At 41.3% G+C, this 26,733-nt stretch overlaps 1 protein-coding gene across 3 annotated transcripts in view; it reads right to left on the bottom strand.

Moving 5' to 3' along the window:
* The window catches only part of ANO6 (anoctamin 6), a 196,743-nt gene that overhangs the window by 132,098 nt on the left and 37,912 nt on the right, over nucleotides 1-26,733 (bottom strand). For 2 of the 3 annotated variants that reach the window (XM_030322381.1, XM_030322383.1), the window contains exon 2: nucleotides 16,139-16,201. The exons of the other annotated variant lie outside the window; for it this stretch is intronic. In XM_030322381.1, the coding sequence (XP_030178241.1) occupies nucleotides 16,139-16,201 (63 nt within the window). The remainder of the gene's footprint in view (nucleotides 1-16,138; nucleotides 16,202-26,733) is intronic. 3 annotated transcript variants of the gene reach the window in all.

Raw genomic sequence — 26,733 nt, 5'->3', positions numbered from 1 at the left:
AAATATACTTAACACCGCTGAACTGTGCATTTAAAAATAGCCACAATGGTAAGTTTTAGGTGATGTGCCCTCTCCACACTGAAAACAAAGTACTGTATAGTTTAAAAACAACAACAACAACAACAACCTGCTAACAATTGTGGATGAAACTGTACAGGTTAGCAGGTGCTGGGGGTCCTAAGACAGAAGAGCAGAAACAAGATCTATCATATGCTCCACCCTCCTTAGCTGGAGAGCTCTTTGAAGGCTTGAGTCCATACCTGCTGTCTGTGATGGCAGGTGTAGAGGGCTTTCACAGGGCTAGGGCTCTTATCACCTTGCCTATATTTTACCTCTCCCCTTTGCCAGGGGCCATTTTCCAATAAACTGAAGTGTATATAAAACAAACAAAAGGGGTACCTGGGTGGCTCAGTCAGTTAAGCTCCTGGCTCTTGGTTTCAGTGCAGGTCATTTTTGATGGTTCATGATTTCAAGCCCCACACTGGGCTTCATGCTAGCCGAGATGAGCCTGCTTGAGATTCTCTCCCTCTTTCTCTGCCCCTCCCCCATTCGCACTCTCTCTAAATATATAAACTTTAAACAAACAAAACCCTATATATACTGTATGATCTAAATTTCTGTGGGATAAGAATAAATTTAAGCAAAAGATAATGGGTAATGAGATATCAAGTGTTTTCATTTTCTTATTATTTGTCTACGTTTTCCAATTTTCTACAGTGAATAAAAAACATGAACGTGTTAAGAAGTTACTCAATCTTAACTACAAGCCAAGTTCTTGATTGTCACCCTCCAGTATACCTTCTCCCCCCCAAAAAAGACTTGCTATACCCAAATCTCCTCCATCTCAGTAGATGGCCTCCAAATCAACCAAATTAATCAGACCAAAACTATTGGAGTCATCCCTGGCTCCTTTCCCCCATACCCTTGCATTTAATTCCTCAATAAATCCTGTCAGCTGAATTTTCAAAGACTGCCCAAATTTTAATATTTAAGTTACTTAAAAAAAATTATGTTTATTTACTTTTGAGAGAGAGACAGAGAGACAGAGTGTGAGTGGCGGAGGGGCAGAGAGAGAGGGAGGCACAGAATCAGAAGCAGGCTCCAGGCTCTGAGCTGTTAGCACAGAACCAGAAGGGTGGCTTGAACTGACAAACCATGAGATCATGACCTGAGCCAAAGTCACTCAGCCAACTGAGCCACCCAGGCGTCCCTGATTTAAGTTACTTAAATAACAGACCCAGAAAGCAGCTACTTCTCACGATTCCCATAGTGCCTAGAGACTACCAGCTAACACTTAAAGAGTGTTACATTCCAGTGCTTGTTTTATAGCTAAGTTCTTTTAATAAATATTATATTTACCTTTACATCACCAATGAAGAGGCAGAGAGAAGTTGCATATTTTGTCCAAGATCACACAGCTGATGAGCAGGAGAATCAGAATTTGAACCTAGAAGCTCATAAACTATGCCTGTAGCCATATGACACTGCCCTGTGGTCTTAGGAAGTTGCTCTTTTGCATTACTCAGGTCTCTGTTCAATATCCCTGCCTCAGAAAGGCTGTCCCTGAAATCCTAACTTTTCCAGCTCTAAAGAAGAGCCACTGTTCTCTGCCACCTTGCCCTGCTGTACTTTCCTTTAGTACCTAACAATAGCTTCATTATTATATATTATGAGAGTTCCATGAGGAAAAGACTTCGCCTTGTTTCTAACTGAATCCCAAGCACAGCCGAATTCCCTAGAACAGTACCTCGGCCACGTTAGGTACTCCATTGTTACCTGCTGAATGACTTACCAAATGGATGCATAACTTCTATATAGCTGGCTGCTGGAGTCAGACAGACCTGAGTTCAAATCCCAGACCTACCACTTCCTAACTATGACTTTGAGCAGTTTATTCAACCTTTCTATGCCTTGAAGTCTACACCTGAAGAATGGGAATGACAGTACTTACTCTTGGGGTTGTTTTGAACATGAAATAAGTTGTGGCATGTGAAATGTTTAGCATGGTACCTACACATATAAATACTAGATGAATATTAGCTACACGTATTATATAATGAAAGGGGGGAAAATGCTATGTTTGAACCTTCCTGAAGTTCTTTTCATTTTTTTTAAAAAGGGTTACAGCCTTTGGACTATGCCACAAATTAGAATGCTGACAGCAGTTTATTAAATGTTCTGTTACATCAAAAATTAGGAAAGTGGGGCACCTGGGTAGCTCAGTCACTGAGCGTCCAACTCTTGATTTCAGCTCAGGTCAGGATCTCAGGGTTATGGGATCAAGTCCCGTGTCGGGCTCTGCACTGAGCATGAAGCCTACTTAAGATTCTTTCTCTCTCTTCCTCTGCCTGGCTTGCACACGAGCTCTGTTTCTCTCTCTCAAATAATTGATAAATAAACAAAAAAAACAAACTTGAAAAAAATTGGTTAAGTGTCTGTAAATTTAGTCTAATACGGAAAACAAAGAGGATTCAAGAAACATGTAAATCCATTTTTATGCATTCTCTACTGTATTATTAAATATTTCTAAATCATGCTCATAACTTAAATTTTGGATGTATGGGCATATTTTTTAAGCTGCCGGTTAAATAAGAAAGTGGGAGGACAAAAATTCCTTCCAAATGGATTAGTTTTAATAGTGCCACATATTATTTTAGGCTAAAGAGACCCAAATGTCTATATGGTTAAGGTGATTTAAATTCATATTTGGCCACTGTCCCTTGTGCTGCCACTGCTCAGCAGAAACACGACAGAGTCAAGTGCAACCCTAGCAGCAAAGACCTCATCCTCTTGCTTTTTACTCTTCTACAGCCCAGTGGCCTTCGGGGAAGTGAGCACTCAGACCCTGCTCCAGTCATGCCCTTCTGCTGAAGCAGTGGTGGGAGGGATGGCCATCCTAACTGCCGAGGATGCAGGGAATGTGCTATGAGTAGGTACCCGTTTGAGGGAAACAGACCCTGGATGGGGAGAGAGGAATCACAGCAAGAAGCACCCCTCAGACAAGCGCCCTCCAGACGGTCCTAGGGAATGAATCCAGGCCCTCTGCTCCACAGAAAAATAACCAACTCTGTGTGTCTCTTTCTTTCATTACACTCTGATTCTGTAACTTGAAATACCAGCTGGTAAGGATCTCCCAGTACTCTTCCCATAGATGACATGGGGCACAGTGATGGGGGTGGGGAAGCAGGCAGACCCAAACAGGAACATTCCAATCCTAATTTGGAAACTCTTAATTTAATGGGCTGGAAGGCCATTTCTTTTAGAATCCCATCAGGGACTTCAATCATGTGATTATCCTCCAGCTGGCCAGATGCAACTAAAGAGGTTCAAGTGTTTCTACTCTAGAAAATACCACACAGTAGTTATTTGAGATTGTAAAACTAAACAGATCACCTGAATGTAGCTAAATCACCTTAGAGATGCGAGGTATTTCCAATTTTTCAAAATCTGCATTTAACATGCTAATTACAGAAATACTAATACAAATGACTCTTAGAGCAGATTGCCTTTCCCTAGGGAGTAATAATCCTGAGGCTGGTTCCAGGATCAAATGCCTTAAATTACCAGTCCTTTGTGAGTTCATCTCAAGCCTGCTTTTGTCCTTATCCCCTCCCCTTTTTCTGTGTACCAAGTTTATATAAGCATCAGGCTTTCACACAAAATAACATTAATCATTTTTGCAGCATGCAACATGAGCTAAGCATTATAGGTGTTAGAGATGTAAAAATGTTAAGACATTCACATATGAAGGTTTTAGATTTAAAAAAACCAAACAAGCAAGCAACATATAAGTGACCATCCAGGGAGAAAAGATGCCACACAAGGCTCGGAAGGTGCTCCTGAGCCAGCCTGGCTGGGGGGTTGGAGGAGGTAAGTGGTCCCTACACCAAGTTCTGAGCCATGTACAAGACATAAGAGACCATCTAAGAAGCTGCTAAGAAAATCCAGGCTGGAACTAATATAATGATGGTGGTAGTGGGGATGAACAGAATTAGACGGAGTCCAGGGATATTAAGGCCTTAAAATCAACAGGCCCTGCAGGCGACTGGGGAGGAAGGTTAGAGACGCCCTGTCTTGGGAGTCCTGCCTGACCTGGGCAACTGGGTTCGCTAAGCAAGAAGGGCTTTTCAAATCTCCAACTTCTCCTTTACCGGTTTCAGTAAGAAATCTTAACCTTCTGATTTGTAGAAAAAGTACAAAACTAGATGCTTTCAGAGAGAAACATCATGAAGTTCCACTGCCAAATCAACCAAACTACATTCATTTATTCATTCAACCACCAAGTATTTGGTGCCAGCACCCATCAAGGTTCTGGGGCTGCTGCGGTGATTGAAGACCCTGCTTCCCACCCTCTCCTCCTTGGCTTGAAGATTCCTCCCACACTTTGGTTCCTGTTCCCACTGGCTTCTTTCTAGAAGACATTCAGTACTTTTTCCTGTGACTTCAACCTGCTCTTCATTTGCCCCTTGTTGACATTTTTCATGCTCAAAATTCTTCCAACTAAGATAAGGGAGAAAGAAAAGAAAAGAAAGAAAGAAAAGAAAAGAAAAGAAAGAAAAGAAAAGAAAAGAAAAGAAAAGAAAAGAAAAGAAAAGAAAAGAAAAGAAAGGAAAAGAAAGGGAAAGAAAGGAAAAGAAAGGAAAAGAAAGGAAAAGGAAAAGAAAGGAAAAGAAGAAAAGAAAAGAAAAGAAAAGAAAAGAAAAAGGAAAGGAAAGGAAAGGAAAGGAAAAGAAGAAAAAGCCCCTCTCCTTGGGCACTGTGACACTATCAGAATGTCAAATGCACATGTCCTTTGTCCCCACAATTCCATTTTAGGAACTTATTCTACAAAGATTCCTGTACACACACACATATATAAGGAAAACAGAGGTAAATATATACAAGTATGTTCAGTATAGCATAGTGTGAGAAAGCAAAGATTTCCAAATAAAACTCAAAAATTTGGAGAATATACTACAGCACAATAGCAGACTACATACATCTGCTTTATGTGAAGAAAGGTCTGAAATACACAGGTAAAAATACAAGCTTTAGCAGACTATATGGCAATAAGTCAAATTTTTGGAAAGTAAATGTGTATCAATGTATGTATGTGATAGCACATTCACAGAAGAACCTGCAAGGATATACCCCAAACTATTAATGGTGGTTATGTATGAGGGAATGCAATTATAAAGATTGTTGTCAGTCATATTTGTGTTTAATTTTTAATTTTTATTTTTAATTTCAGAAAGAAAGCAGGCATGTGAGCAGGGGAGAGGAGCAGAGGGAGACAGAATCCTAAGCAGGCTCCACACTCAGCACTGAGCCCAACATGGGGCTCGATCCCACAACCCTGGGACCACAACCCAACCTGAAATCAAGAGTCAGACGCTCCACTGTGAGTCATATTTTACATGTTTTAAACTTTTACAATGAGTACATATTGCTCTGATAACCAAAATAAAACAATAAAGATAAGAGGCTATCATAGAAAGGAAAAACAACTTTAATCAGCCTTTTCCACTGCACCTACTACATTACAACACAGTCCAAAATCCTTAATACTCTTGCCAGGGCTTTAGATGAGCTGGCACCCCTCTCCCAGGGACTCCACTTGTGACCACCTGCCACCTGACTCTGGCTAAGATCATCCACGATTTTCACGTGGCTGAACCTAACATCTGCTTTACATTTGTGCCTTATTTGACATCACAACAACCTTTGCCACAGCTGACCGTAACCGTTTTTGAAGACACCTTCTCTTGCTTTTCTTCCCTTAGAGGTTCTTTCATCTCTCTGGTCCCTTCTGTTGGTGCATCCTTCCTGATTGGAGCTTGACTTCTGAAGATATTCAGGTGGCCACCTGTGGCCTGCTCCTCTGTAATCTACCCACAGCATCTGTTGGCAGCTTTGGACTAAAGGTTCCAAATGCACTGCTCTATTTCAAGTGGTCTCTTCTCAACTCCAGATTCATACATCCAGCTGCTTATGTGACCCCTCCACCTAGAAACTTCCAAGACATGTCAGACTCACGGAGCATTCACACAGGACTTAGGTCTATACACACGCACAGAGCTACTCTTTCTCCGTTATTTCCTGTCTCAGTAAATGGCGCTACTACCCACGCAGCTGGGTAAGCCGGAAACCTGGGTGTCATCCTGGACTCCCCCTTCTTCTTCATCCCCACAACCAAATATTCACCAACCTATCATGCTGAACAGATCTTGAGTCTGTCTTCCTCTCTGCTTACAATGCCAAGCAGCTCTGATCTGGGCTGGAGCAGAAATTCCCTGACCGATCGCCTGCCAGCAATTTCCACTCCCTCCCAATCCTTTCCCCCTTCGGTAGCCTCAGTGACCTTTGTAAATGAAATTCTGAAAACGAAATTCAGTACTCTTCTGCTTTAAACCCTTTCGTGGCTTCCCATTAGGAAGCTATTTTCAAATTTATGATCACAAGCATGTGTTCTTTCTGTAAAGGGGGAAAGTAAGAACGACAATTTTTAATTTTTTTTTATTTTTTTACATTTATTTATTTTTGAGAGACAGACAGAGACAGCGTGAGCAGGGGAGGAGCAGAGAGAGAGGGAGACACAGAATCAGAAGCGGGCTCCAGGCTCCGAGCTGTCAGCACAGAGCCCGATGCGGGGCTCGAACTCACGAACCGTGAGATCATGACCTGAGCCGAAGTCAGACACTTAAATGACTGTGCCACCCAGGCACCCCAAGAATGATAATTTTTAAAGGACTCTGGTTACAAAGAGACCATAAGCATCGTGCAAGCCGGGGTTATGTCTGTTTAGTCTGATGTTGAAGCCCAGTGCCTGGCCAGGTCTCTGCACATGGCTGGCTCTAATAAATATGGCCTAACCAGATGAATGACTGAATGAATAAACCTAGGCTGGCCACAGAGTTGAGGAAGGCATATTTTTGTTGTTGCACCTTGTCCTGTAAGATGAAATATGTATTCATATTACATATATCACATACTCATACACACACACACACACACAAATACTGATGGAAAGAGTAAAAGAAAAATACACAGGAGGGGTCACTGATGGAGAGAGGCACAGGCAGAGGGGTTAACCTTAATCAGGGAAGCAAAGTTAAGTGTAAACATAAATTTATCTGTGCATTACACATTGCACACACACAGTTTCTTTTTTGAGGGAAGAAAAGAAGTTGAGGCAGCATCCCCTGAGGGTTTCTATTCCCTTTGTGCTTTAAAAAGCAAGATGATCTACAAAGAATGAGGGAAAAGAGTGTGAAATATGAACATGAGAAAAGCAGCGAGAGTCGGAAATCCTTTCCAGGACTGATACGAGTGTCAGCTGGCTAGGTGTGCAGGGCTCAGGTTCTGTTCTGTGGTTTTTTTCCGGAGCTCTGCAAACGCTCAAGAGTCTGATTTTCTTTTTGGCCTCCTGTCCCTAAGACAATAGTTCCCCAGAGTCAGTATAAGAATTAAGCGTATCCTAAAAGCCTGGGAAACTCTAACAAAACAATTCCTGTGTCCCACCCCACAGAGATTCTGTGTTAGTAACAGGGGGCAGGGGTGGCTCTGGTGTGCAACTCAGTTTGGGAAGCACTGACTTAAGGAGCCTCGCCTTGGTCTCTGGCCCACAGGGTCACTGGCCTCACAGATCACATTTTCTCCTCAGTCACCGTAATGACCACTGCTGAGCACACTGGGTTACTGATCGAAGCAGCCAGTCAAAACCACAGTGACATGCAATGTCCACTCTGTCTTTCCATCTAACAAGAAATAGCAACATGGAGGAGAGAGAAAATACAGATGTGGCTATCATGTACTCACACATGGCTTCCATAGGAAGGACAATTTCCTGGTGGGGTGCTACCAAGAATGGCCATCCCTGCCAGAACGTAAAAGGGAAAAAAGCAGACCTCTTTCTCTATTATCTTCCCTGTTCTTCTGGCTCAAAACTGACACTTTATCTCCCTATCGAGAACATGGATCCAAGTATGCTTTGCAGCCGAACTCCTATCAGCTGAAAATAGTGCAGAGGAAAACAAAATTCAGAATTTTTAACCTTTTAACAGCTTCCCGTTCATGAAATGTGGCTTGCAATTTTACTTGAGACTTCTAAGATACCAGAGTTACAGAGACTAATACAGGGAAACGCTGAACTCGTGCATTTCTTCAGCTGGCTACTGCGACTCTGTTTCCTAATTTGGTGTTCAGTTACATATGATTATCTCAACTTACAAATAAAAGCAATTTTTGGGTACAAAGAGATCTCAGAATCATCTACTTCAATGCCTTGGAATGACAGACGAGAAAACAATGATGAGAGAGAATGCACAGGATTAAGTATGAAATCTGGGAACAGAACCCAAGCTTCCTAACTCATGGTCCAGGGAGCGTTGCACCACACTCAACCCCAACTGTATGTAAGAAAAGAACTAGAGTCGGTGAAAATAGAGATTCACAAGTGTGATCAAATGCCTCATAAACAACAAAGAAAAACACGTCAAGTGAGGATTTCATTTAAAGGTGGACTATGAAACACCTGCACAGAGTCCTGCTTCAACCTCAACGCCACTGGAAAATAAACAGATATAAAGAGAACAGGAAGAAGAGATAGTAACACAATTTTGGAAGCCGGAGAACAAATAGACTAATGGCCAATGGCTCAGCAGACTGGAGAAAGCTCAATCCAAAACCAGGACTATCTAGAAGCAATTTCATTTAAATTATAAACCATAAAGGGGCTGAGGGACTGGTAGCATCAGGTTCCTCTGGAAGTGGGGGTGGAGGTGGGGCACAGAATTGGCTAAAGTCCATTTAAGAAGTAGAGAGACCCAATTCTCTCCCTCACTCCTTGAAGTAACTGCCTCCAACCCCCCATGCCCCACCTAGAAGATTGGTCTGAAAAGAGTAAGTAAGGGATTTTTGGACTAGAGGTTTCTAGGCATAAATGAGGATTGGGATTCCATACTGAAGAGAGATTACACGCTACAATTGTTACTGAATGTTGAGACACCCTAGCCTTGTACTTGGCTTTCTCACTAGTCATTTTTTTTCTGGAGAATCTGGTCAGTTCAAACAAACAAACAAAAAACAAATAAACAAATAAAAATGAAAAATGAAAAACGTAAAAATACTAACATTAGGATTTCCTAAACAAAACAAAAACAAATACCTCAGCCACGTCATCCTAGAATGAAGCTAAACACAATATGCTATCAAAGAACCTCCAGTCATCCTTTTAGATATCTAATCTAAAACAGGAGGGAACAATAAGACTTTCTGGATATTAGGTAAAACACCTAACAGAGAAACAACAAAGCAACTAGGAGGACAAAAATCACAGGAAGAAAAAAGTTTAAAAAAATTCAAAACTCTAGCATCTTCAGATATCTGAGAAAAAGTACATTCATGAAATAAGGACAAGATATTATCGGAAAGAGAGAAAGAGAAATAAAAATATTAAATCTTAGAAATTAAAATGATGGCAGATTGAAAAGTCAATAGAAGGCTTGAAAGACACAATTCAGGAAATGGCCAAGAAAGGTGAATAAAAAAACAGAGATGGAAAGCTGGAAAGCTGGAAAGTTTGGGGAACAATTCACGATAGCCAAGTCCAAAAAATAAAGTGTTCATCATCAAAGAAAATGAAGGGGAAGTGATTGCAAAGGAAAGAAATTTCCCAGCATCAAAGGGCATTTTTCCCCCCGGGACTGGAGGACATCTTTCACCCAAAACTAAAGGACGCTGTTTTCCCTTTAAAGATAAGACAAGAATGAGGAGAGGGAAGGGGACCGGGTTTCCACAGCGAGGAGGCTGAGTTTCCAGCACATTAAATGCAAAGAGAACAACTATACCAAGGTACATCATAATGGAATTTCCCAAAAGAGTTTTTCATACCAAGGATTTTAAGTCCAAATGGCAGGAACTACTCAAGAACAACACTGGAAGGCAGAGGCTTCAAAATTCTCAGTAGAGATGATTTCTGCTCAAGAATTATAAAGTTAGTCAAGCCGTCAGTTAAAAGCCAGGGGAACAAAGGCATTGTCAGACCTGCAAGTCTCAAAAACTTAGCTCTTCTTACACCTTTCCTCCATAAGGAACTGGAGACTGTGTGAAGCAGTGAACCAACAAAGAGTAAGTCATTAAGTTCCAGAGACCAGTGGCTCCGATACAAGAGAGGCAAAAGGAGTCTGCAGGAGAGCAGTGAAGGGGAAGCCCTAGCTGTTTGGGGGCCAAGAAAGCAACCTAGACAGAGACGAGATCAGAAGGGTCTGAGAGGAACTGACTCCAAACAGATGAACTTGGTGCATTCACTATGTGGTCGACTGAGAGATTTACAACTGGGGTAGAGTCTCAGGTTGAATATTCCTAAGTACATCCAAAATGAAGAGATTAAAAAAAAAAAAGTCAGTACAGTATTCACTGTGTAGTTTTGTGAGGAAAAGTAATCAAACTACATTCCAGGGCTCCTCTGTGGAAAGTACGACAAAGTTCTAACAAAGTAAATGCTGCATATTGATCTTACCAAAATTGCAATTACAATATTGGGAGGATGGGGGTTGGGAAATTTGCATGAGAGGGGAGAGGAGCAGGGGTAGATGAACCCGGGCTAAACTTTTTCATCAGTAGGTAACCACTGAAACGTTAATTTATGTTAATTAAAGATATAGAAGTGATTGTTAACATAATCAGCTACAGTTAAAAATACTTGCCTCTCAGGAACAAAAACTGGAGGGGGACATGTTCTTTTTCACAACAAATCTTGTATTATTCACTTGTCTACTTACATAAACTTTTTAAAAATAATTATATACAACACTTTGCCAAAAGTAAAAAAAAAATTTTTTTCCATTTACAAAAACTGGAAGTGAGGACTCATGTCAAACATCTCACAACAGGACACGACACGTAGAAACACAAGAACACCACTTCTGGCACCTATTATGTGCCAGGCACTGCGCGAGATGCAGAAGACATTAACAGGTAACAACACAGAAAAAGTCCCTTTTCAGGAAACTGATGTTCCATAATAAAACTTAACGTAAGGGGCACCTGGGTGGTTCAGTTGGTTAAGCGTCCAACTCCTGGTTTCAGTTCAGGTCATGATCTCCTGGTTCATGAGTTCGAGCCCCACATCAGGCTCTGTGCTGGCAGCACGGAGCCTGCTTGGGATTCTCTCTCACCCTCTCTCTCTCTGCCCCTCCCCCTGCTCGTGCCATCTCTGCCTCTCTCAAAATAAATAAACTTAAAAAAAAAAAAAAAACTAAATGTAAGACAGGATAGGAATGTATCTACTAGAAGCAGCAACACATACAGCTTGAATGACCCTGAGAAATTTCACCAGAGTGAAGGGAAAAGACCCCAGATCGCAGCAGAGTGAAGAGGAAATGGGTAGTATACCTATACAACATTTAGGGATTCTCCCTTAACAAAGACAGAGAAATGGGGTGAGAGACGGAGAGGGATATTAGGGTTGAGGAAGGTTCTTTAATTTTTAATATAGGGGTATCTGAGCATTAATTCACTTATTCCTTCAGTCATTCAAAAGACACTTATTGAGCACCACAACAGTGTTCCTATGCAGCTTATGACCTACTGGGGGACAGAGGCAATAAACAAAACACACAAAGTTAATTTCAGGTAGAGATAAATGCTCTGAAGTCAAATAAAGCACGTGAAGGGAACAGAGAGTTAACAGTGCTATTTGGGATCGATGAGTAAGGGAGGACAGCGAGCTCTAAGGGGTGGCATCTGAAGGAGAACTGAATGAAGCCCCAAGAGCAAGAATCCTAGACAGAAAAGGGTTGGGAGGTGAGAGCAGGTGGAGAGGAGGATGAGAAGAGCATTCCGGGAAGGAGGGGGACACATCGAGGGACAGTGAGGGGCTGGTGTAGCTGGAGCACCATGAGAGACAGGCATGGCAAGAAGACATGGGGACAAGGAGGTGGCGGGGGTCTTACGGTACACGGTTAGGAGCCTGCACTTCATATTGTTTGTAGAGAAGCCACTGCACCTAGTATAAAAGTATAATACAGAAGAATCCCCATGGCTGTTGTGTGAACTCAGACCATAAGGTAATGAATAGAGGCAGGAAGAGGGCTGAGGAAGTGATTCGAAGTCCCAACAAGACATGGTGAAGGCCTGGGTTTAGACTCAGGTACGAGTTGGGAGATGAGGAGTGCTTGGGCTTGGGATAGATGCTAATGGGTCCGACATGAGGTGTGAAGGAAAGGCAGCCATCCAGGAAGACTTTAGGTTTGAGGGATTGAGCAACTGGGTGAAGTCACTGCCAAGATGATGAAAAGAGGAAGAAGTGTAGGTTTAGAAAACAAACCAGAAGTTGGTTTTGGAGATGCCATGTTTGCAAGAGTATAGCCAAGTGGAGAGGTAAAGCAGGCAGCTGAAAAGCCAGGGAGAGACAGAGATCAGGGAGGCAGATATGGAAGTCATCACCAAATAGATGGAAATGACTATCACCTAAGTAGTGAGCTGAGATGGGAAGTGGCCAGAGCACAAAGCTGTTGGCACTCCAACGTTTAGAGGCCAGGACTAGGAAGAGAAGGATCCAGCAGAGGGGACAGAAAAGAAAAGCGCGGTTGCAAGCGGAATCAAAATGGAGCAGCACCTCAGAAGCCATGCACAGAAAGAATTTCAGGAAGGAGGGAGTGGTCAGCTGTGCCCAGTGCTGCTAACGATAAGCATGAGCTCCGTGATCAAGGGCCAGGGCCTCCATGACTCATGATGAATGAACAATGCGCTGAGATAACATATCTTATCCATAAATGCACTCAGACTACTTAATAAACTGGAATAGTAACCCTCAGTTCATCTAGAACACCAACGCTCTGTTTGCATGAATGCCTCATCACACAGCCAGCCCTCCCTCCTTCAGGATTCTCCTGGGAAGCAACCCAGGAGATCCCCAGGCCTGAGAAATACAAGCAGCTCTCGTCGGTAGGCTTAAAAGAAATGGGGTAGCAGACCAGTGCGCACAGCAAAGAGAATCAGGTGTGCTTGGGTAGGACAGAACCATTCCACAGGTTTCTATATTTTTCTAACTCACAGCCTGTGAGAGAAAAATTAATGAAATCATTCCACCCATCGTCCATAGTCCTTGAAACTGCAAAATATCTTCAGTTTCTGCCACTTCCGATTACTGTTTCTAAATCCCTTTTCTCCCACTATTTGTCATATGATGCAGCACCTGACTTTTTATTATTATTATTATTATTATTATTATTAATCAGGTTTACTAAGGTTTAACTTATTATACACGGGAAAAAATTTACCCTAAGTCTGATGCATTTTGACTAATGTGTACTCATGTAACCTCCAGGACAATTAAGATACAGAGTATTTCCATCACCCCAAAGAGCCTTCCCCTGCCCCTCCACACTCAATCTTCTCTGCTTGCTTCTGGTCCTTGGCAAGCAACCATCCGATGTCTCCCTACAGTTTTGCCTTTTCGGAATGTCATATACACGGAATCAAATCATACGCAGCCTCTTCTATCTGGCTTCTTTCACTAAGCAGAACACTTTTGAGATTTATCCATGTTGTTGGCCTGGATCAGTAATCTGGTCCTTTTTGCTACTGAACACTATTCCATTGTGTGGATGTACCATAGCCTATCCATTTGCCAGCTGGTGGACATTTGAGTTATTTCCACATTTTGCTAATTATGAATAAAACTTCTATAAACTTTTACTAGAGGGTCTTTTGTGGACACGGGTTTTCATTTCTCAAGTCAATACCTAGCAGTGGGGTTGCTGGGTCATGTAGCATCTAGCTTCTGTCCACTGAGAATAGCTAAACATCTACTGAGCACTTACTTTCTCTCCCACAATGTTCCAAGCTCTTTATATGCCTTATGTTATTTAATTCTCAAAACGGCAAGTTTAATCAAGTTATTATTATCCCTGCCTTTTTGATGAAGAAACTAAGGCACCAAGGGGTTAGGTGACTTGTCCAAGATCACACAGCTAGTAGGCAACAGGGCCAGGCCTCTCAAACCCAGGAATCACATGGCAAAGTGCAAACTATCAACCATTTTGCTTTGCTGCCTCCCTCAAGTCAAATGCGTGACATCTGAGAGATGAATTTACAAAATTCTGCCTGTGTTTGGACCAAAAATGGTCATTGCTGACTATTCCTTTCCCCTCTTCAAATCATGGTGATGAATACGCCTGAACTCTACACCACTGCAACGGCATGCCGTTTTAAAGTCAGAACTTTATAGAACATTATGAAGAAGTGCTTTTAACCATGTCACAGAAGCTTATAAATGTTAACCTATTAATGTTCAATAACAACTGTAAAGGAAGCTGAAAGTCAGCCCACTTCTACCAGTAAATACTGTCCTCTGGAGACTTTTCCACTCTCATGACTAAGAGGTCCTGTTAGTAAGAAAATTACAGGGACTCTGGAATCAGACAGACCTGGATTTAAATTCTGGCTCTGCTCCGTAGTGGACAGGTGCATATATATGTCCTTGCACATAAAAGCTGGTGTGAATTAAGTCCTCATTTGCAGGGTAGTCCTAAAGATTTGATGACTCAACATGGCTGAAACACTGAACACTGTGTCTTATGTGTTTAATAAATCTCCTCTCCCCCATTCCCCTTCTCTTCCACAGTATACTGCTGAGCCTCTGAAATTAGCATGATAGAAGCTGGTTCCTTAGCAAAGTTGTATCAGTCTATTCATTTTCCACCCAAATAGCAGCAAAGGAGAGACTGGACAGAAGTGCTTCTCTAAAATTTCATATTTCACCTTTAAAAAAAAAAGTCATGCAAAAGGTTGCACTTTATATTCCACAGTATAATCAAAAATATTTTAATGTAAAAGCATTTTACATTTCCCTCCAGCTAAATGACTTAGCTTTTTCCTGAAATTTTTAAGAATATTTGTTTAAGGAAGATTCCCGACTATATGGTGGCTTCACTTACCTGCTGCCACACTGCCACTTTCCTTTTCCTTAAGTTTTTATTTATTTATTTATTTTGAGAGAGAGAGAGACATTGTGAAGGGGGGGGTGGGGGTAGAGAGAAAGGGAGACAGAGAATCCCAGCAGGCTCTGCACTGTCAGCACGGAGCCTGACATGGGGCTCGAACCCACAAAACCATGAGATTATGACCTGAATGGATAAAGCAGTAGCCTAGAAGTCTAAGACTTCAGAACGAGCCCACACACTCCCATCATTCTCTCCTGGCTGCAACGTCTTAACATCATTTTCACATTTACCCTATAACTCAGTCCAGTTTATAGTCTAGGCTCCAAAAGCTTCAAATTCTCCACATAAGCCTCAAATTCTCCGTTACTCCTGTGTGCAGCCTCCTGGCCTCTTCAACTGAAGAGATACTAGTTGCAATCTGCTTTCTGAGACAAATCTCTGGTACAGCTACAAGAATAAACACAAATACTGCAAACCTGGAAATGTTTTTCAAATAAAAATAAGACACTGACCAAGCATGACCTTAAGTAAAGTGGGATGACAGAAGACAGTTTTTTTTTTTAAATCAACTGAAAAGAATTTAATGTATGAATCCAGAGAAGCTAAAGGATTTAATTCAGCTATGCTAACAGAATGTGGCTTCTCAGAGTTTTATATGCAGTATGATAAAGGACATAATTTAATCCCTAAAACAAATTTCCAAGAAATAGCATTATTTTCCTCATACAACTTTTTGTCTTAAAATAAATGCCACACTCCCTTCCACTGATGCCATACACACTCATAAGTACGTTATCCAAAAGTCCCCAGATGTTTTAAGTAACAACTTGTGAAGTCACTGAAATTTTATTTTCATTGTTATCAAAAGCCCCGTGAATTCTTTTTTCTCCAAAACCTCTGTTCTGGAAGGTAGGGGTGGGGAGTCCTTGTGTATGAGATCTTGACCCACAGGACAGTGGGCCCTAGAAAAATAAATGACTTTTGCTTTCAGAAGCTATTTTCAGAAGCTAACATATAGAAATGGATTCTTGTTAGCAGTCCATGTGGACTAACTGAAAAATAAAGAATCAGGGAACCTCGACTCAACAAATTATCTGGGAGCCTACACCTTGCCAGCATGTTACAGAAAGGACGACTCCTGTCATCCCAGAGTTGACAGTCTTAGAGGAGAGCTCGAGGCACTGTTCAAATATAAAAGAAGGGCATCTTACCCCGACTGGATGAGTGGAGAGTATGAGGAGTCAGAAAAGGCCTCCTGGAGGCAGGAACATCACCTGAAGGATGAGGAAGCATCAATAAATACAACGGACAAATACCAGGGGGTGGTGTCAAGCAGCAGAGACCAGTTGGAGGGTCAGACCTGAGTCCCAAACTTGCTCCTGCAACAACTGGGATACGACCATGTTTTTCTCACCTGTGATATGCGATGGTTAGATTATGTCAGCTTGCCTTAACCCTTGCTGTGCATCAGAATCATCTGGGGGCTTTCTAGCAATACTGGCTCCCTCCTCTAGAAATGTGGTTTCAACTGGGGGGCATCTGTGTTTCTTTCAACAGCCTTCCAGGTGATGCTAGTCTGCAGCCAGGGCTGGGAACCCCTGGATGAGAGGTCTCTCATGTCTGTGGTTCTCAGCATCTAGAGCACAATAACATCCACTGGGGAGCTTTTGAAAAATCCCAAGGCAGGTTGCATGCCAAACAGTTAACCCAGAATCTCTGCGGGTGGGACCCAGGCATCTGTAGTTTTTAAAGTTCCCAGGCTGATTCCAAGGTGCAGCCAAGGTTGACAGAACCACTGCTCTAGGTCCCCTTAATACTTCCATTTCCTATTACAGCCACTGAAGGATGGGGAAAAAAAGGAAAGAGAAACTTTTAAGTCTCTCCCTCTCTTTTATTTCAAATTAAAAAGAGAACTGAATGTCAAAGACCACTGATGGATTTTAAATGGCGTTGTAGTGGGGTGCCTCAATGGCTCAGTCGGTTAAGCATCTGACTTCAGCTCAGGTCATGATCTCACAGTTTGTGGGTTCGAGCCCCATGTCGGGCTCTGTGCTGACAGCTCAGAGCCTGGAGCCTGCTTCAGATTCTATGTTTCCCTCTCTCTCTGCTCCTCCCCTGCTCATTCATTCATTCATTCTCTCTCTCTCTTTCTCTCTCCCAAAGATAAATAAACGTTGAAAAAAAATTTTTAATAAGGTTGTAGCACACAGTAGAGTTGATTTTGGACCTGTACACAATTCATGCCGATGCAGGACAGGTAGAAAATGCCCATTCCAAAATGCTCTCAGTTCTAAATTTAAAATTCAGTGGAATACATATAAAATGACTCCATGGCGTGTTCTCTGCAATACTGAGTTAGAATTTGATTTGCATGGCTGACTAGAATATGAACATTACATTCCCTACCCCCAAGGTTACTTAAATCCACTTACTAGGGCAATGGTGAACTAAACAAACAGTAATTAGAAACACTCCAGACTACCTTTTAACTCTGTTGCTAAATTATATTTTTCTTGCACCGAAGCCCATACACACAGCATGTCCACAAGCATCACACAAAACCAAAACCTCAGAAATATTTACATTAATAAGAGCATAAGCTCCTGTGGGTCTTCACATTGGATTCTGCCGGGAAGGAAGGCCTGCTTTGGAAGAGGGCTGTTCATTACTGTTATTTCTCACATCTGGGTAAATAAAGCACTGCCCACATGTGGTTAGAAATCCCAGGAGAAAATGAATTCTCCATGGGTCTGAAAATGAAGAACACCTCTGATAGACTGCCTCATTTCCTGAAATGAGTCAGAAATGAAAGTAATTCTTCAGCAAAGAACATCTGCACCGTGGCACAGCTTACAAAATAATGCCAGATGATACCCGTGGCTGAGAGGCCGGGCCTCAGGACGGAGGGAGGGCCTGGAGAACAGGAGAACAGGTGGCCTCTGCACTGCACTTCGTCTCAGAGTCACTGCTGCTAGCTTAGAGGGTCTGCAAATCCAATGAGCGGCCGGGCATCTCAGTCTCAGCTGTAAATCTTGATTAGCAGTAAGACTGCTTACATTCCATTAGAAAGCTGGCCCCTCTCCAAAGGGTAGAAGCAGCCAGAAAGGATTCATGTGCCATCGTGGGCACGGAAACAGCAATTCTTACAAGAAAAACTGTTCTACTTAACTAAAAATAGTTTCTGCCTGTTCATGATTCAGATAGACCTTTCTTCCGTAGGAGGAAGGACAGCAGCGTGATATGACCTAATGCTGCCAGGGGAAGCCCCTCCTTCCACATTATTCAGGAAGGACGTTGTGGCATATGGTCAGGGGCTGGAGGGTAAGAAAGACTGAAATACCTTTCACAGCAACTAATAAGGGCCAATAAACAGGAAGGTGAAAAAAAAGGCTGCCTTTACCCAAACCGAATGCCAGTTGTTTTTATTAGGTAGCTCATCCCTCTTCTCTCCATAATGTGTATTTAAAAGGAATCCAAATCCATTATTTGTAATGAAGGCAAGGGTTGGGGAAGGTACCTAGAAACAACTTAAATGCCCATTAAATGGTCACTAGTTACATTAAAATACAGGACATATACAATGGAATACAATGTAGTCATACAGAGGGTGTGTAGATACCGAAAGATCTTTGTTTTGTGTGATACATTAAGATCAGAGAAAAAATGTACCTGGACTCCGCATAGTAAACATTTGTGTAAATATATTTAAAGAGGTTGCCTTAGTGTGGAAGGAAGGGACTAGGAGAGCATTCAATTTCCTTTTATAACCTTGAATACAGTTTGAATTATCTTTTCATGTTCTTACCCTCCCTCTTTAACAATAGGCACTAACTAGGTAGAAGGCTATTTTTGGTTTCTTCTTTTTACTAGTCTCTATATAAAATAAATGAAGGTTATTTTAAATAGATGTTATGTGCTAAATTGTGTCTCCTCAAAATCCTCAAAATGCTGAAGCCTTAACTTCCCATACACAGAATATAACTGTATGCACCTTAAAGAGATGATGAAGTTAAAATGAGGCCATTTGAGTGATCCCTGATCCAAGCTGACTGGCTTTAAAGAGAAGATCCAGACAGAGAGACCCCACACGCAAAGATATGCACACATAGAGAAAAGACCATATGAGGACACAGCGAGAAGGTGGCAGCTGCAAGCCAAGGAGAGAAGCCTCAGAAGAAAACAAATGTGCCAACACTTTGACCTTGGACTTCCACCCTCCAGAACTATGAGAAAATAAATTTATCTATAAACCAACAGATGAATGAAGTTCAACTAACACAACATGGGGAGAGGCACCCATAAAAGTATTTAATGTGTCAAAAAGCCACAATGTCTGCTATGATGCATCCTTTGGCATGCATCATAGCGGACAAAGAAATCGGGGCCACATTTGGCACGCAAAGACATCGGGGCTCACTGTGCCTCTGACATCAGTCACCCCCCTTTAAGCGGCTTGTGTCAGGAATAGAACAGGTTTCCAAACTCCCTAGTCAGGACTCCATTTGCTCATTCACTTACCATTTATGGTATTTTTAACAAGTCCCGTAACTTGAAGGACTAGCACTCAAGATATTTATTAGCGTCTTTTAAAGGCCTGGTTCATGTTCAAAAGGCTTTCTTCCTGTGCTGATAACTAGTGAAAAGGAAGGTATCACAGTAATATTATTAATTCAATTAAAAAAATTAAAAAAAAAAAAAACCTTGGTGCCAGAGTTTTTTTTTAAACATCCAGAAAAACAAATGACATGCCACTTTTGTGTGCCAACCTAATTTTTTATACTTTAACACATGTGGTCTCAGACCATCATGCAATATATTAAAAATATGGTGGCCCAATGCTGAAATTTCTTTATTACATTTTATAGATTTTTTTACAAATTAATCTTTTCTTTAAAAATAGAATTTAAAAATCAAAGATATATTAAAATCACAGACTTTGCCTATAGAGTCTATAACCGAGAAGTGGGCTAAGATCCAGGCACATGAAAATAAGATTAAAACTTGAAGATAAATATTTGGTACAGTCAGTTCAGGCTTCATTCAGAGAAAGGTGGAATCAACTTTTACCTTGAATGGTACGGGAAACTTTCACCAAGGGCAAATGCTGTAAGCCAATCTGGGATTAGATACATAAAAGTTAAGGAGAAGTGATGTATGTGCACATCTATCTTGCTACTAGTCTAAAGTTTTGAAGGTAAGAACTTTACCTACGATCCTAACGGAATGTCTGGCAAATAATAGCCATTTGCAGGAGAAACAGCTGGGGAAGTACACCTTTGTGTAAGAATCTAGTGCAGATTCTTGTAAGGAGGTTGTGGGGTATAAAGTCAAAGAAGTCGGGGTCAACCTGTACACATGTTGAAATCTGGGCTTTATCCCTATGCAGTGTGGACTCTTAGAAGGTGTGTCTGGAGGAGAATGTTATAAAGAACACAGATGGGACCAGCAGTGATGTGCAGAAGGGAACAGAGGTGGTAGGGGAATGACAAGGACCGATCAATCAAGAGGTGTCAGGGGGTTAATCAGGTGACCTCTTGGGGAGTCTCAGCCTCCCAATGTGTGAAATGGGCATCATACTACCTATCTTCATAGGACTGTTATGAATGCTAACAGGACATAACACATGGCTTGACAGTAAGCATTTAAGGAAATATCATTGCTATTACATTTATCTCTCTACACTGAAAGATATGGAAGAAAATGAGAGAGAGAACAAGTGTAAGGTATTCATCTAGGGTGCGTCTACTTAGGCTCTCCTCAAGTGCCTTAAACAGTGATAATGGCTGTCATCTTTTTTGGAAGTGGAGTGTGCTATATTTATTCCCTAGTTCTCCAGAACTTAACACATCGATCCAGTAGACCCAGGAGGAACAGATGTCTGGAATGGTCTTTAAAATCAAGACACTCGAAAATGAATTTTTAAGTTGTTTTTATATAAAAGTAACTAACAGGCTAATGCCAATCAGTTTTGAAACACTAAATTAATGGACTCAGCTATAAGTCCAGGAAAACCATTTTCATAATGAAAATGCCAACGCCTTTTTAATTAAGGATGGAATTGCCAACATAAAAGACTTAAGATAAATGAGAAATCATTCCTTTCTCTCAAAAATGAAAGATCCTGATAACTCTGTGAATTATTTTGAGCTATGGATTACGAGAAATTGTTTAGGATCTAAGCTACAGATTTTCCAACTACATAATAATCACTTCATACTGGGGCTGACAGCCTCAGCCCAAATTTGATGCTCTGGCTTTTCAAGTTCTTTTTTTTTAATTATTGTCAGGGGGCCGGCCTCTGGTCCTATATTTAGAGTCATTAGATATGAAGCTCTACTGAAGATAATGGCACTTTGTCAAACACAAAGCAATGTTAACTTTTTTGTAAGTTTGACCTTACAAGATTTACTATACATAAAAAAGTATATGCACATGTATATAACGATGTGTATTTGTGGTAAAGCTTTACCAACTTAATTGTTATCTATCGGTCATCATAAAATAAATACATCAGAGATCTGTGTACTATTTTGATTCTCAGTATTAATGATCTATTTAAAAACTATTTACTCTTTGGCCCCAGACCAGGTTTCCATATTTACTACATCACCGGAAGTTGTACTACTTAACATGAATAAAAAAAAACAAAACCCTACAAAATTACTCAAAAGGGCTAACACAAAGGGAGAAAAATAAAACATCACTGGGTACTTTTGCCAGAGCCAACAGGGACTTTCCAATAAACACCTAGGCCAAGATGAAGACGGCAGTTGGCAAACAAATTAGTAGGCTAAGACCGACACAGAAAAAGGCATGCAAACACTTCAGCAGAACGTGATGACTATTGATAGACAGCAACCAACACATATATGTATGCAACACTGAAGATGAACAGCATCTTAGAAGAAAATGGCAGAAAGCCAAATCAGGAATTTAAAAGAAAGAAGAGAAGAACTCCAAGGACAAGAACAAAGGCTAAGAAAACACGGGGCAGGTTATGGAGTAAACCACAAGAGAACTCAAGAGAGATTTCTCTATCTACCCAACTGGTTTCCTTCAGAATGTCTCTTAAGTTTTCAAAACCTCAGAAGCTTCATCTATGGTCTGAACAGGGAAGATTATATACTATCCAAAAGTCTCTTCCAGCTGATAATAGACCAAAAATTTCTGTTTAGATGATAAACAGATACTTTGTTTTTTTATACGCTTTTTACTTCACAATGAGCTTCAAGTCTGCAAGTCTGAATTTCACAGAAGGAAGCCAAACTCTGTCAGCACACACATAGAGCACAGCCCTAAAGCAGGAGTCAGACCAAGGCCTTTGATGGAAGTCAATCAGCTGGACAGTTCAAATGTCACCTGTGACACTAAATGTCAACCTCAGCCATATTCCCTTTGCCCCTGTTCTCCTTAGCTCTTCCCAGTTGGATACACTCACTTCTCAGCCCCAACTCTTCATATAATCCTACAAGTCAGACATACATTTATTTAAAAAGGTCAGTAGAGCTCACAAGATGGAACAGGCAAGGGAAATGCTTGGTGGCAGCTCCCAACCTTTAGAATGGTGAAGTTTGGGTTAACAATAACCAGTGCTCCAAAAGAATACCTCTTACTTTGCTGTTGTAGTAAGTAGTTCAGTAATTCCACTTTTCAAAACGTTCATAAAATAATCTGAATGTGAACAAATATTTACACCTACAAATATCTCACAATATTACTTATAACAGCTAAAAAAAAATCTGCTACACACCTACAAATATCTCACAATATTACTTATAACAGCTAAAAAAAAATCTGCTACACACTAGATCTACAATAATCAAGGAAAGATTGTGTAAATTATACCTAAGTTAGGGGCTCTCTTCCCATTTGCACCCCCGGCCCCCACGCTCACCCTGTGCAGGACTCCAACTGCCCACTTCTGGCTACTTCCTTCACCAGGCTTAAGGTCGAAGAAGAAGGCAAAAACCACATTTGCTTCACTACCTTAGCCATAAAGTCTACATCATAGTGAGCACAAAAATCAGCATCTGTTCAAAGTTTGGTAGTAAATGCTTTCAAGTAAGTTATCTATGGCTGGATATTATGCAGTTTTAAGTGTGGTTTGTGCAGCATTTTTAAATACAGAGAATACCAAGGACAAAAAAAAGCTGTGGAGATGCACAGCAACGATGGTTACACAGAACAGTGACTATCTAATATTCCTGAATTACACATTCGAAGATGGATAAAATGGCCAATATCACGTTATGTATATTTTACCAAGATGAAAAATAAAATAATTAGGGAATGCTTATGAGGCAAGTTAAATGAAAAGGTGGGGTACCCTAGGTCTAAACGACATGAAATTACATCTGTGTTTCTAAAAGGCTAGAAAGTAGCATACTCAGGTACTCATGTTTGGTTTATCCTAGGGTGGTTGCACTAGGGGGGTGGATTTTTGCTTTATTTAAAATTTTCCGTGTTTTCCAAAATATCCACAAATGCCCTTGTATAATGCATACAATCAGAAAAAGATATGGACAGCAAGCGTCAGGGATAGGAAGGTTTGCTCACCAGCAAACTCAACGTACATGGGAATCATTCACCTTGCTAAGATCCTTGATGTACTTACATACCACATACCACCTCTGCTTGCCTTCACGGTGGAGATCATCCACAGGCATGCCAGTGGAGGCAAAATTTGATATTTATTAGATTTATTGATATTAGATTTATTTGATATTTATTAGATTTATTTATTTGATATTTATTTATTAGATTTATTTTTCTTCTTTTTCTTTTTGCTATGCCAGAAAACATGCACTACAGATTTGCTACTCCGTAAGTATCCTTTGCCTAGGCTGAGAAATGGCAATAGATGCTTGTTTTGGACATGTAAATGCCAAACTGGAACAAACACACAGTTATACTCCGAGGCGAAGGTTTTCAGGACCTGGGACAGGCCAGGTCTCTCCTCATGGAGAATGAGGCATCCAGACAGCCTCAGGAAAACTAGACTCATTGTATCGCACAGACAAGTTAGAAGCAAGGCCTTTGGAGTCACACAGACTTAGGACTGAAGTACCATATAACATAGACTGAGGATTGCCACCTCTGATTGTCACCTTGCATGCTCCTGGCTTCAGATTTCCCATAAATTAATGGGGATGGTAATACCTACCCCTCAGGCATTAAAACTGTACGATGTCTGTAAATCAGAGATGTTGGAAAACCCAGAGCCTGTTGTCAGGAGATGCTCAGGCAGTACCCCTAGTTTATTTTCCTTTCCTTCTTTACAGCAAGTGTCTAATCTGGGAAAGCAACAGTGTAAATGAATTGAATGTCTAAAATGACCAGCTATCTATAACTAATAAAGGTAACATGATAGAGATATATCAAGATATTTTCAATAATCTTCAAATACACTCCATCGTTTCAGAAGCCCTCATGATATAGTTCAGAACAATTTTCCTGTTCTTTGTTCCTCAGTAATTGGAAAATACTAATCACTATTCTCTGTGTACTTCATATGCCTGAGGCCATGAAGCACCCCTTCAGTTCCTTCTTTGACATTCTAATTTTTAAATCTTCCATTCCTTTAAACACATCTGTGACTCCCCTGAGCCCTCGGCAAGCTCCCCACACACCCTGTTAGCTGGGGATCCTCTGAATGCCTCTGAACAGAGCTGAGCATCATGCAAGGCAACCAGCCGCCTGCTTCATGCCTGGAGTGCTGAGCTTTGAAAAATACAACTACATAATCATTATGCTTCTGAAGGTTACTTGACTTTGGGCCACAGATGAGGGTGTGTGGGTGCTCCTGAGGCAGATCCAAGTGTGACCAACAGTGCCCGCTGTGTCTGCTCCAGTAACCTTTGTCCTTTGCTTTGCCTGTGCTGACCAAAACTGGTTAGCAAGCTGACGGCATCTGATATTGCATCAGACTCAATACTGCACCAAATACCTCCCTTCAAAAGAACAGCCCCTGTCTTTGCAAAAGATCTGCTCCCTTCCTTGATTAGCGCTTTTACTTGAGGGCCTCCTTAGGCAAAGGATAATGGAAATATTCAGCTGTTTGGGTTTGTGTGTATGGGTGTGTGCAGGCTAAACCATGAACTCTACTCCCTTCAGGCTAGAAAGCTCAAGTTCATTCTTCTAACAAACATGAACTGAGCCCAACACTAAATGCTGGGCATTCAAACATAAGACAGTCATGCCTTATACAAGGAAAGAGTATCAACAATTACACCACCACAGTGCAATATGTTCTAGAACAAAGGTATAATAGAGGGTTTTATTATAGCTGCACAGAGGGGTAGAGAAGGAGGACCCTGGATCTGTTATGAGTTGGATTCTAAGGATTCTAAGAGGATTCTAAGAGTTGGATAATTCACACATCTCTTTACTGGCCAGCTCTGAGGAATGAATGAGCTGACCCACAGTGTCTCTGGGGGGTTAATGCCATTGCAGTCTTTTAATGCAGTCTATTTAATACCATTTCCTCCAAATTGCTTTGGTTACTGTATTTGCTTTCTTGTTCTCACATATTCACCTCCTTACTTTATTTTCAGAATAAAACATATGGTGCTTCCATTCTCTCCCCAGTCTTTCAACCCCATAATGTTTCCTGCCCTGGAGAGTTGCTTTGACTCTCAGGGAGAGAACACTGTAATGGCTCAGTGGGAGCAAATGAAGAGACAGGAATGAGCCTGCTTGGTGAAAGGAGCGAGAAGAGAGTGTGTGGGACTATTACAAGAAGTGCCTGCATGACCAGGCTCTCAGTGGCTCCAGCAGGTAACTGCCCTGTAGATGCCAGGGGCATGACCACCAGCTGCAGCATGAGTCAGCTTATCTGCACATCATTTTCTATCCTCCACCCCTCACTTCCCCTATTTCCTGTGCTATAATATTTGTCAAACATTTTTAAACCTTTCATTGGCCGTGCAACTGTCTGGGAAAATCAGGTGAAATTCTCCAGAAAAATTCTCAGAAGCACATAAACATAAAATATGGCATCCAACTTCTGGGGATTCACAAACTTCCGAATCACTGGATACTAGGAGGGGGCATACAGTTCAGTTTGAATATTTTTGAGCTTCTACGGTGCCAAGCACCATGGTGCCCCACCTCAAACACAACTCGTCATCATTCTCCCACACCCTGCCTAGAACACCTGTCCCCATGTGTTCTGCCCAGGAAACATTATTCAGCCACTTAAGCATCACCTCTTGAATGAACACATTCATGAACTCTTCACCCTAATTCACCTGCCCCCAGAAGGACTATCTGCACCCTTCTTTCTGCCCTACTGAACTCTGCAAGTACTTGTATCAGAGATCCTACAATATTTATTGCCTTCGTGTATTTATCCCTTTCTCCTCCTGCTAATTATAAGCAACCTGACTGTACGGACTATAATGTAATCAACTTTTGCTTCCAGATTCCAGTAAAATCCTCATTCAGGAGAAAAACACTGCACTGAGGAAAACAGACACGAGATCAAATACTTTTAACACGGTACTCCTAATGCTTCATCTGATGAGTGACTATAAGCTAAATCTTCAAGGAGAAGCTACAGGAAATAAGACAAAACCAGGATTGGACATTACAGACAGAGGAGAGAGCAAGGCATGCAGGCAAGAAACCATATGTACAGGGAGTAAGGTAATTCAGGATTCATGGTGAGTTCAAACGTAGGCAGGAAAAAGTCATAATCAATGAGAAGAGAGAAGTAAAACAGAATGAGGTTATGGAGGGCACTGAATGAAGTGTAGGGGAATCTGGATTTATTGCATAAAGGTGGAAAGTCACTGAGAGATTTCTG

The sequence above is a fragment of the Lynx canadensis genome, chromosome B4, assembly GCF_007474595.2.
Source record: "Lynx canadensis isolate LIC74 chromosome B4, mLynCan4.pri.v2, whole genome shotgun sequence".
In the NCBI taxonomy this organism is placed as follows: Eukaryota; Metazoa; Chordata; class Mammalia; order Carnivora; family Felidae; genus Lynx; species Lynx canadensis.
Note: the sequence above shows the minus strand (reverse complement) of the source record. Positions and strands in the feature narration are given on the sequence as shown.